This window comes from Palaemon carinicauda, chromosome 27, assembly GCF_036898095.1.
Source record: "Palaemon carinicauda isolate YSFRI2023 chromosome 27, ASM3689809v2, whole genome shotgun sequence".
Lineage (NCBI taxonomy): Eukaryota > Metazoa > Arthropoda > Malacostraca > Decapoda > Palaemonidae > Palaemon > Palaemon carinicauda.
The window spans coordinates 58,510,412-58,524,018 of record NC_090751.1 but is presented as its reverse complement, the minus strand read 5'-3'; the positions used below and the strand labels follow the sequence as shown (position 1 = coordinate 58,524,018).

At 31.0% G+C, this 13,607-nt stretch overlaps 1 protein-coding gene across 1 annotated transcript in view; it reads left to right on the top strand.

Annotated features, from left to right (window-relative positions):
* The first annotated feature begins 5,503 nt into the window (after window positions 1-5,503).
* Lipt1 (Lipoyltransferase 1) overlaps window positions 5,504-13,607 on the top strand; it is a 31,648-nt gene continuing 23,544 nt past the window's right edge. Inside the window, exon 1 of the mRNA XM_068351099.1 lies at window positions 5,504-6,531. Within this exon, the coding sequence (XP_068207200.1) occupies window positions 6,083-6,531 (449 nt within the window). The 5' untranslated portion in view covers window positions 5,504-6,082. The remainder of the gene's footprint in view (window positions 6,532-13,607) is intronic.

Genomic DNA, 13,607 nt, shown 5'->3' with positions numbered 1-13,607 from the left:
TTAGGGTGATTTACTAATTAACATTTTCTATTAGATTTTTACTTTACTAACATAATCCCCATCATTATTTATTCGTTTTAAGACTGCCATTATCAGGTCATCGACGACTTGTGACCTATAAACCTTGACTGTACCAAATATTACAGTAAGGCAGAATAGAATATTCATGATCCGTGCATCTTAAGTCATTTCTCACATAGGACAATACCGTGTATGTGGAATAACTTATTTCTATAATTGGTGCCTTGTAATATCAAACATTTTCCATGACAAGTTGGTTATACTTTAACTTACATACTTTTACTTTACTTTAAGGGCTGTTTTCCTGACCCTGTCACGCATGGAAAAGACCTGTGCTTGTATGACCAACAAGATTCGATTGTCGTATGCATTCTTTAAATGTCTATAGAATCGTATAGCATAATCCCCGTTAATGGTTAAATCTGCGCTATCATAAGGAAATCTTTAACTTCATTTTGAAAGGCTTTATATCATCAGTTCTTCTGATGAATCTGATGTGAAGTGGGAGCTGGTTATATAATCTTGGGGCCCCTAATCTCCTTTATAATTATCCTTATCTACATGGTAAAATAGAATAAATATTTACTTTTAATTTTCTTTTTCATTCAGTCCAAAACATTTTCATTAGGTCTTAGATCAAAGTTTCTAAGATGCTACTCCTATTTATATATCGCTTCACTTTCCAATCAAGTTTCTACTATTCTGTTTAATAGAATTGAAAAACTCCCCTTTTATCAACTTCAATCCCATGATTGTAATTCCTCCTCTTAAACCCAGTTACTAATGTGTAATTTCATCGTGCGTTCTTGTATGAAATTATTCTCTCATACTATTTTTTTTTTTGTGTTACCAATGGAGAATCAGATATGACTCATTAGACCATCCATCAAATCCTTCCATAGGTCCCCTTCCCTCCTTTATTAAGTGACCTTTCTGTGTCTATCTTTCTACAGGTACCACCCTAGACCCCTTACTTTTGAGCTCAAGGTGAGATCCTATTTTCTGGTTTTAGATGACCTTTCACGTCTACTTAGTAACCACATTCCCACTATATAGCGACGATCAACAATGTTTCAATAGAACAGTTCAATGGTTTTTCTTCTCTTCTGTTTGAAAACTTTTGTTTTCTTGGTTTCTGTTATCTAACACTATTCTTCTTACTAAGCCGTTTTACTTTAGTTCTTTTTCTTAGCAAGAAGAGTATTGGGGATATGTGTGTATAAATTACTGTTCAGGTTAAGATAAGACACTTATCATAATTGGTCAGAGATTACGAAACGTATTATACACCTTTGGTAAGGTTTATTATTCTTCGATAAGTTTATGAAATCCGAAAATTTTATTTGAACGACAAGGACACGCCAAAATCAAACCATTGTTCTCTAGTCTTGAGTAGTGCCATAACCTCTGTACCTTGGTCTTCCGCTGTCTTGGGGTAGAGTTCTCTTGCTTGAGGGTACACTCGGGTACACTATTCTAAACAGAAGAATGGAAACTCTCTTCGTCTTGTTTTGTTAAAGTGTTTTATTGTTTATATAGGAAATTTTTATTTTAATGTTAGTGTTCTTGAAATATTTCATTTTTCCCTGTTTCCTTTCCTCACTAGGCTATTTTCTATGTTGGGGCCCCTGGGCTTATAGCATCCTGCTTTTCCAACTAGGGTTGTAGCTTAGCATGTAATAATAATAATAATAATAATAATAATAATAATAATGATTATAAAAGGGTTTATTAGATTACATAGAGAACACAAATTTCAGAATCTGTTGCCTGACTTTATTTGGAAAATTAGAATGTAGCAACAGATGAACTCTAGAGCAACTGGAACATGAAAAGAACAAAATCAATAACATAGAAATAATCAAATTAAGGTATTCAAAATATAAAACATTTAGAGGAATAACAATGAATAAAAATACTCAATACGATTACTGGAAAGTTAAGATAAACAACAAATTAAAGTATCTAAGCAACAGCAAAATTGTTAGACGAGAGCTATGTCATTCTGCGAAACAAAGATTTACACCTAAAGTTAAAACCGCATCTTTAAAAATTACAGATGATATGCATTTCTGGGTTACAGGGTACTGAATTTTGTTCAAGCCATATACAAGCATGAAAATAATCTTTTTAAAGTTTCAGCTAAGTTTTTCCATAAAGGACAAAGATGAACAGAGAAGAGAAGGCTTTAAGTACAGGCGGTTTGTTACATGATACCGATACCTATATATATGTCAGTCAATGAAATTCTCATAAAATTTTCATTCAACGCAAAAATTGTATTTGTTACGTGACAAAGAAAAGGGATAAATAATTTCATAATTGAACTTTATAAACATGAGTGCTGATAATATTTTATACGATTGTTGAGTTAGGAGAGCTTCGGGAAAACATGTTTTCTTTTAAAATTATAGAACAGTAAGTTTAAAAGTATTTGGTATTCTTTGATAGAATTTCACCGGTTAAAGTGTATTGAAATTTTCTTAATTTGTTGAAATTAGAAGTGTATATTTATGAATGGGTTTCTCTCTCATTTATATGTATTGCAAAGAAAGTTGTAGCTTAAATACAAGTTATAATTGCATTGACAGAATGGCATAGCGTATGTTACGATAATCACAATGGTACTCTCTCTCTTTTGTATACATATTGAATTGACAATTGGTATAAATGCTTTAATAATCAACAGATTGACTGCCATGTTTTATAACAGTATGTTACTTTTGCATTTAACAATGTTACTTTTCTTAATTTTTATGTATTTTTAATAATCTAATCTTCCTTTTTTCGAACTAGGCAGATTTCCTTATGGCCTTTTGCTTTACAGGTAAGGTTGCAACTTGGCTAATAATAATAATAATAATAATAATAATAATAATAATAATAATAATAATAATAATAATAATTGCAATCACAATCACAATCTGCAATGCAGTACCTGGATAGTGCAGATATGACTGGACACCAAACTGGGAGTTAGGAAGGTCTGGCTGAAATATAGTGGTAGGAATTAGAATAAATGTTTTCACTACAATATCTTAAATTTACTTCGGTTGATGATGAAGTATATGGGGTTAAGGCTGACAGAGAAGATAAGGACGAAAAGATGAAATAAATATAAGAGAATGGCCAGAGAGAATAGAACCAATTTTTATAAACTAAGATTGGGAATATATGCTTAAAAGTTACATTGAAAATAAAGAGGGGCTAATATTCAGAAAATCTTTTCTGTCCTTAATTGATGTGTGTTTTAATTCTTTAAAATTAGGTATTGAATCTTATTGAAAACAAATATGGATGAAAGTAATGGAAGGGGTTCTGACTTTAAATTTGAACCGTATTGCCTTTTTTAATCTTTTCAATTTCAGTTATCGTTATTGTTTTTATATGATAAAAATTTTGAGTAGGCTATGTACGTTTGTACGCGTTGACTATAATAGTCTAAGCAAGTAAAAATTAAAAAGTGCCTGCCTATGCATTAGATAATTTGGAAGTGGTCCAACATAGTTGGAGTTTGATATAAAAAAATGTGTTGGTCCATCTTGCTGTTTTAAGATTGGCTGTGTACAAGAAACAAGAAACTAACACTTTATTCTACTCACGTCAAACATCAAGCACGGTCTATCGAGACTTCCTTCGTTTTCTATAAAACCATCTAAACCGTTATCAGAGATGAAAAGAAATTAGAGAATACTCTTCTGATCTTTTGGATATTCAGTATATTACTTAGGACTTGCTACTTTAGTCATCTGGTTTAAGCAACTGGTGAAGGTTTCTTACTAACAGGGTTTGGCCTGTTAAAGGTTAAATTTTCTCCTTGTCACATTGAGCCGGAAAGTTCCCTAGCAACAGCCTGTTTGGGCTACATTTGGGGTGAGAGAGAGAGAGAGACACGCCGGAAAGGTTCTTAGCATGTGATACACCGCTGTGACCTGCACGTGAGTTCTCTAATGAGAGAGAGAGAGAGAGAGAGAGAGAGAGAGAGAGAGAGAGAGAGAGAGAGAGAGAGAGAGTCGCCGGAAAGGTTCTTACCACGTGATTTGCCGCCGCTACATGCACGAGAGAGAGAGAGAGAGAGAGAGAGAGAGAGAGAGAGAGAGAGAGAGAGAGAGAGAGAGAGAGAGAGAGAGAGAGATTGTGCAATATCTTATATCATTATGAAATGCAGATATTCCCCCTTGCTTTATTACATATGCAATGAACTTCATTCGTGAGATGATATTCTGAATTTTCTGCTCCCACGTAGACAAAAGAATTTCAGACAAAGGATCTCTCTCTATGGGTAGTACCTCAACGGGTGGCTGGTGCCCAGGTCAACCTACTACTTACCTATTATTATTATTATTATTATTATTATTTGCTTCAATATGCGTAGATTATTATTATTATTATTATTATTATTATTATTATTATTATTATTACAAGTTGAGCTACAACCTTTGTTGTTATAAGAGTGGTGAGCATGATGCTAAATAGATTTGAATTTTCTATGCTCTATACTTATGGGAAACTGGATGACATTCTACCTTGAAATTAGGAAAAAGGAAAAGTACCAGGGATTCCAGGATCTCTCTCTCTCTCTCTCTCTCTCTCTCTCTCTCTCTCTCTCTCTCTCTCTCACACACACATACGAACTGATGACAAATTTATAAGAAAATAGAACAAAAAACAAACAAGTGTTCCAATAGAATATTATTTTTTTATTTGTCTTTACGTTGATATTCTAAAGACCGGAAGATGAAGCACTGCCCAAGCAGACTCATTAAAACTCACCTTGAAGACGAGATCAGAGGTACATCCCTTGACCTTCATTTCAAATGCATTTGCCTTCTGAAAGCAGAATACATTGGTCTCTTGCATTGACGAAACCTTGCTTTCAAAAATGTGTTTCAGTACCTAACTTTTGTTTTACACATCGCCAAGCATAGGCTCGTAAAGCTGTCTCCATGTCTTTCTTATATTTGTAACTCATTAAGTAGCATTTTCTTAGACTTTAAATCCGCTAAGTAAATTTTCTATAATCACATGAGATATCGGAACAAGAAAGTAAACGGATAATTCGAGACCAAATTTTTGGCTACTATGATCCTGGTTTTTCATAACTTCTTGTTGGTTAAACACAACGAAAAATGTAACTTTTTATTAAATGGACAGGGTTGAGATCAATAAGCTTGCTCAGGGGGAGGGACAACGCCTGGGCTACTCCCCAGCCAGTCTGCTGTTGCACGTGCAAACGTCGTGATTATCGGCACTGCCACGACGTACGACAACTGTGTACTTGCTCGGATTCTTTCTCAAAGGAAGGAATATATTAACTTTACACATTACATTCATATATAATTCATAGTTCGACTCTACTCTTATGATATTTTAGGTAATTTTATAAAGTATTTTATTCCGTACGACAGTGTAAATGAAGATGGTGGCATCATGGTCCACGCTACGGAACCAGCTGTGCTGGCAGCTCAGCTGATTTAGAAGTTTGGAGAAGCAGACAGTCAGGCGCGGTTCTCTGATCTGACGACAGTGCTCAATCATATTTCTTTTAGTGCTGCCTTTATCATCGTCCCCTTTCCTCTCAGAAACTCTATATCATTAATTTTGTGTGGTTTTAGGGGCTATTTAACTCAAGTGACATAGAAGAGTACATCCAATGCCTATAAGAGAGCAGACTTACGAGACTCGTCTCCGTTGCAACGGTTTGAGGGCACTGCACCAAACATACAAGTGGCTTCATATGACACAGGATCTCCACGATCACCTTATTGAATTAGTAGGAACTGACTGTAAGACATCGTCTTAGAACTAGTAGGAACTTTTTGTTATTGTTAGCTGTTACGAAATATTTTGATAAAAAAAATAACTTAAGCCTACAGCACTAATCGTATTTTTACTGGTCGCTGTGTTTTTGGGTTGGTTTAGGTTTCGGTGTTAACGTTTTAGTTAAAACCCCCTAAAGATAGAACTACTGAAGTTTCTGCGTTTATAGGCAGAGTCCAGATCTGAGTAATTTTAGTGACAAAGTTAATAAGCCCACCAAGAAAGAAAACACCTTCCAACCATGATGTCAATGAGGAAGCTAGGCCTTCACCTCCCCCAGTTGTATGGGGGCGCTGTATCATCCCAATCTGCAGCAGCTGTTGCTGCTTCTGCTGTTGTAACGAAAAGGAGACAGATGAGCACCAAAGATGCAGGTGCAGCAGAAACAACGAAACTACCCAAGACCCTCAAACGGGTAGTTTTCATCTCTCAATCAACAAATGTCTTTGCGAACTTGGCATTCGAAGCTTGGATGTACAAAAATTGGTGCTTTGACAAGCGACAAGTACTCTTCTTATGGCGTAACTCTCCTTGCGTTGTCATCGGCCGCCACCAAAATCCTATGGTCGAGGCCAATTTGCCCTACCTATCGTCTGCGGGGGTACCTGTTGCCAGGCGCAACAGCGGTGGCGGTACAGTGTACCACGACGAAGGAAATCTCAACTGTACTTTCTTCACAGCAAGAGACAGGTAGGAGACTTGGCCTTGGCAGGAGTTTTCTAAATAGATCCAAGGATATTGCGATATTAAGGAAGTAGCAACCGAGGCCGCTGATGATAATTATTCCCGGCCTTCCACTTAGTCTTGATTTTTTTATTTGCTTATACTGCATGTACTAGTTTTTTTTAATAAAGCACTATCATATTTTAGAAAGAATTGCACAGGTAGTAAGTCTTGCAATATATATATATATATATATATATATATATATATATATATATATATATATATATATATATATATATATGTGTGTGTGTGTGTGTGTGTAAATCAATAATATATATTTGTATGCATATATACACAAATATATTTATATAAATGTATATATATTCTAAATTATATAGACGGATATATAAGAAATATATTTCGGATTTCTGTTCATGGATGTAATTATGTATGGGTACTATATATATATATATATATATATATATATATATATATATATATATATATATGTATATATACATATATATATATTATACATACATATATATACATATATATACATATATATACATATACATACATATTTATACATATACATACATATTTATACATATACATACATATATATATATATATATATATATATATATATATATATATATATATATATATATATATATATATATATATATATACATATACATACATATATATATATACATATACATACATATATATACATATACTTATATATATATATATATATATATATATATATATATATATATATATATATATATACATATATATATACATATATATATATATATATATATATACATATATATATATATATATATATATATATATATATATATATATATATATATATGTATAATTATATGTATATATACATATACTTATATATATGTATGTATATATATATATATATATATATATATATATATATATATATATATATATATATATATATATATATATATATATATATATAAATATATATAAATATATATATATGTATATATATACATATACATATTGTATATATATATATATAAATATATATATATATATATGTATATATATACATATACAATATATATATATATATATATATATATATATACATATACAATATATATATACATATACAATATATATATATATATATATATATATATATATATATATATATATATATATATATATATATATATATATATATATATATAGTTAGTGTGTGTGTGTTGTAACGGGTTTAAGGGTAGGGGGTCTGTATCCCCCCATTTTTTGCGAAAAAATTTATCCATCGTTTACAGTACTTCAGTAAAGATAAATTGAATATATTTGATAACTCGCAAAAGTAAAAAATATTAACGTGATTATTATTATCACTTGAGTGCTAAATCAAAAGGTAAACAAGAAACTTCTAATACGTCATTATTGTCATGAGTTTTATTTTTTTTTTTTTTTTGGTAAGTGTGCCAAGTATGTTGCATCACAAACTGTATTTTAAGTACACTTTAATTGTTATGATTTTTGTATGCATAGGAGTAATTACCATCATAAACCATGTGATTATATAGCTTAGATGCTGATTGAGATATAGGTCAATGAATATCATACTCATGGGAGTGCATACTACGAGAAATGTTGATTACTTTGGCAGTGTTACTAGGGCTTAGAGTGTGGAATGGGTTTTGTAAGAATGACTACGCACCTTACCTAATATCTGTCTTTCATGAGACCTATAGATGTTTTGATATCTTATCACAGAAGTGAGTTTTCTGTTTCAGTTAACTTTCATCGAGTATATTCACAAAAAGTAGAGAAATTTTGCCTCATGGTATAGTGGTGGAAAGTGCACATCAAGTGGCTACTAATAGCATTTCTAAAGGCTTTATCCAGCACAACATTTTTAGCCTTTACATACCGTTCCTTCTTCCTTGGCGCCGAATGACACCCCGATACTAGGTCAATTGGTCAAAATTCGTAGTATATCCCATTCTATCATTTGTGTAGTTAGCACGGTAATATATGAGTCAATTTGCTGATTTTCCCAACGTATGTTAAACAAACTAAAACGTCGTTGGGATGGGAAATTGTTATATCCAACGTTTTATGTACGTAACAATTTGAAAATTACTTAATTTTATGAAGAAAAAAAATCGACCAAATATATTTGATAGCCTAGGTTTAGCACAACATTAGTAATTTTCAAAGTAATGGGGTTACTGATTAGTTTAAGACTAGAATTACACAAATAAAAGTATAATTCACTGGTATTCTTCAAATGTGCAGTTTCAAAGATTAAATTGTGATCACCAGTTCCATATTCGTGTACTTCAATATAAAACTGTTCTTAGGAACCTTCCATCGTTAAAACCAACATTGAGAAATCTACTGGCCGCCGGTCAAGTTGCCTAACAACTATTTCCTTGTTTTTTGCCCCCTCCCTCCCGTGTAACATTATATTAGTCTATACATAGTTAGAAGACAGTAGGATACTAATCCCCTGTGTATCTTATTATTAAAATTCTAACATTCTAATCCAAGCACAGCTTTTATTATCTAAGGATTTTTCTTGCTACAATTATAGCTAATAAAGGCCCTTATTCTGTTCTAAAGAAATTGTATCTTGTAGGATAAGAGAATTCAACTCGCAAATAGGCATAGCCAAGCTATACAAAAGAGAAACTAATCCGTTTTTAGAAATTATGGACATGGTCACACTTCTCATCTATATTTCAATGGCTATGGGTTTATTATTACACGCTGCTCGTTAGAATTATCCTTTTTAATACCAAATTATCTTTTGAGAATCCTAATATTTTCCTTAATTAATAATTAAGCACAACTAATCATAGAGAAAATTTAAATATATTCCTACCTGTCCGGTTACAATTGTGTAGTTCATTTATCACCATGTTTTGAATATTGTCTGGTACTAGCAGGTAGCATTAATCAAATTGTGGGACGATAGTGTGTGTGTGTGCATGAATATTTGATTTGATCACGATCACGTATACATACTGTACCGGTATATATTTCCATATAGTTATTTGCATATGAGTACATACAGTATGTACACATGCACAAACACACACACACACACACTATATATATATATATATATATATATATATATATATATATATATATATATATATATATTTATATATATATATATATATATATATATATATATATATATATTATATATAATATATATATATATATATATATATATATATATATATATATATATGTATATATATATATATATGTGTATATATAATATATATATATATATATATATATATATATATATATATATATATATATATATATATATATATATATATATATATATATATATATATATATATATATATATATATAATACACATATATAATATATATATACATATATATATATATATATATATATATATATATATATATATATATATATATATATATTATATATATATATATATATATATATATATATATATATATATATATATATATATATATATATATATATATATATATATATATATATATATATATATATATGTATGTATATCTATATGTATATACACACATACATATTACTTCAAATTCATACTTTGTAACGATATATATATATATATATATATATATATATATATATATATATATATATATATATATATATATATATATATATATATATATGTATGTATATCTATATGTATATACACACATACATATTACTTCAAATTCATACTTTGTAACGATATATATATTATATATATATATATATATATATATATATATATATATATATATATATACACACACATACATATTCCTTCAAATTCATACTTTGTAATGATATATACTATATATATATATATATATATATATACATATTCCTTCAAATTCATACTTTGTAATGATATATACTATATATATATATATATATATATATATATATATATATATATATATATATATATATATATATATATATTCCTTCAAATTCATACTTTGTAATGATATATATATATATATATATATATATATATATATATATATATATATATATATATATATATATATATATATATATATATATACACACACACACACACATATTCCTTCAGATTCATACTTTGTAATGATTTAGCGTATTTAGGGATTTTGTTAGTATTGTTCATTGGGTTTGACATCGATTTTATAGCCTTTGAAGAAAGGTTCACCCACAAATTTTAGTCCAAAATGTATGCATTTACTATGATACACACTAGTATTTCGAATGATACCGTATTATTGGCAAATGAGAAGAATAGTCGTACAAGCATACAGTTTATTTGCATGTGGGAATTTAAGTAGCCATTGATAAAGGAAAAGTTATGTTTCATATTTTCGGCTGTGAAACATTGGTATGTAAACCAGTGTATGTGTTATGGAAGAATCAAATTCCCCAAGGAAAAATTCTGAAATGATCCTGTATAGGTGGTGCGCTTGGGTGTTGTGGTGTGGTGTGATTTCTGCTTTTCCGTTAGGCTTATGGGATGCTGTCGAGATAGGGGGTAAGAACGCTACATTCAGAACCCTCCCCTTAGCACCAGCACTGACTCTCCACGTGAGATGTAGGGGCCGCGGGGTGGGTGTGGGCCGTACACGTGACTCTATAGGAACCTTTTTTTTATGGGAACCACCTGGACTGGTAACCCACGTGTGATGTGGGGCTGTACACGTGACTGGGAACCTCTCTAACGTGGAGGTACTACAGTACCATTTCTTTCTTGAGCTCTTCGGAAGCAGTTTTAAATATCTCGCTGAATTTTTTTTTATTTACAGTGACTAAAAGATTGCTTTATAATAGTTAGTTGTCTTTTGTCCAATATATTGATTTTATAATAAAAAAAAACGCAGATTCAATATATTTTCTTTTTCTGACCAGCAGTATAAATACTCATGACACCTGCATGGCCTTCTGAACACTTGCATCATCCAGAAAGGAGGTTAAAAGTTTTCACCCTCTCGTCCCCCCCCCCTTTTTTTCATGTTCACTGTTCTTTAAAACCAATAGTGTAAGACTTCCTTGGGTTAACAACCTGGCAATATATTTTACAGAACGGAGAACGTGAGGATTGCACAATGTTATATGAAGCATCTGTACAGACTAAACTTTCTACTTTTTATTGAAGCTTTAGGTGTATTATTTTGTGACCGAAGTGATACAAGTATTCAATACAGTAGATATGGTAGTTTCTAACCTATATTAATTAGGGAGTCAAATGTCGAAGTGCACTTGGGACAGCAGGAAGCTTATTACCCTTACTGCGCTATCATCCTCTGTTTTGAGTATTTATGGATTGCTAAGAATATGAAGGTAACAGTTGAGAGGTGTATTTGGTGCAGAAGGAAACTAACGAAAATTATGAAGCAAGACATGGTTTTTTGTCGGTGGTAATGCCCAAGGATAGACTACTATGAGATTCAGGGCCTCTGTAACACGGTTTTTTCGCAATAACTTTTTTTCTATGAATTTCATAAATATAACGCTTATTCAGAATGCACATTATATCTACACATAAATTTTGACTATATTCTGCATTACGTAGGTTGAATTAATTTGGTACTTTATTAAGTAAAAGTGACGATTTTTGAAGACGGGCCAACTTACTCAGAGAAAAGGTCTCGAACGCACTCGTTACGTAACTTATGACGGCATTTCTTCTCTCTTTCTCGATCGATGATTGGTTATACGTAACGAAGGCTATACCTCTGCCAACAATAACACAAAAGTGTAAATAAAAGCAAAGCAGTACACCTTTATGAACTCTGAAACCTCTCCACTGAGAATTGTCATAATGAACAAACGAACAAAATATGTTAATAAATACAAAAACACTTCGATTATTAGTCTAACTCCCAGAATAAGTTTCCTAAGAAATTACAGTCTACTTTATAGGTCACAATCAGATTGACAAGGTGTATGGATTAGTTGGTAATTTTCAAAAACGTAGTAGACCAGCTTGATTTGATAACTGCTATATCCAATGTCCAGTAATTTTTATTTATTGTCTAGCTACCTACGTATTTACTGTAAAAAAGAACAAAAATAAATAAATAACTGGTACCATATTTTGGCTTTAAACCTTCACCAGTAATTATCGTCAGAATGATGACTTCACGAGGCTCCACCCACTTCGGCCTCGTTGTAATTCAGGATAACACTGAAGGCTATCATGGGCATTGTTGGATCAGAAAATTTAAATTCTGGCTATAAAAACTAATTTTTCGAGTAGTTGTAAGAAGTGGTAAATGATCCTCAAGGATCCCAGCAGTTGGCCTAAACGTTTAATTCATGTATAGTACTGTTACGGCACTACTGCTACAGTACAGTAGTATTACTACGCTAGCACAAATACCCCACCCACATTTATGTATCGTTCCGCCATTCATAAAGTCTTTGTCATATTCTTTCACTGTGCAATAAGCCATGGCCTCCTCAGAAATTAAGTTTAACTTTAGATGATAGGTTATTTCATTAAGCTGACAAATTATGGCAACTGGGTATGTTATTGCCGATGTTGAAGCTAAAGATAAAGTATGGTATCATTCCTTCATTGCATTATCATCTTTACTACTATTTGTTTTGCTACATGTAGTAATTATTTTAAAGGATAAATGAATTATGTTCACTTCACTTCTATAAATTCCCATTAGATATACAAATAAAACTCCTAAAACTATTCATGATTTATTTATAAAATGCAGTCATGCCCAAAACATAGCTAACACGGTTGGTCTGATGGAGATTTTAGCACAAAAATCTTATTTTAACAAAAATAGTTATATAAAGACTGTTTACATACAATCCCTCTCTTTCTCTCTCTTTTGGTGGCATAGTGAATAGTTAATAGAAATGTTCAAAAGCCTGAATGACATTACAAGTATTATAATCCTGTTACGCTAAATACAAATCAGGCTATAAACATTGGATTTAAACTATAAACTGAATAATTACCTATTCAGGCTATAGTAAATATGGCCACGGTCTTTCTCTTGACTGTATA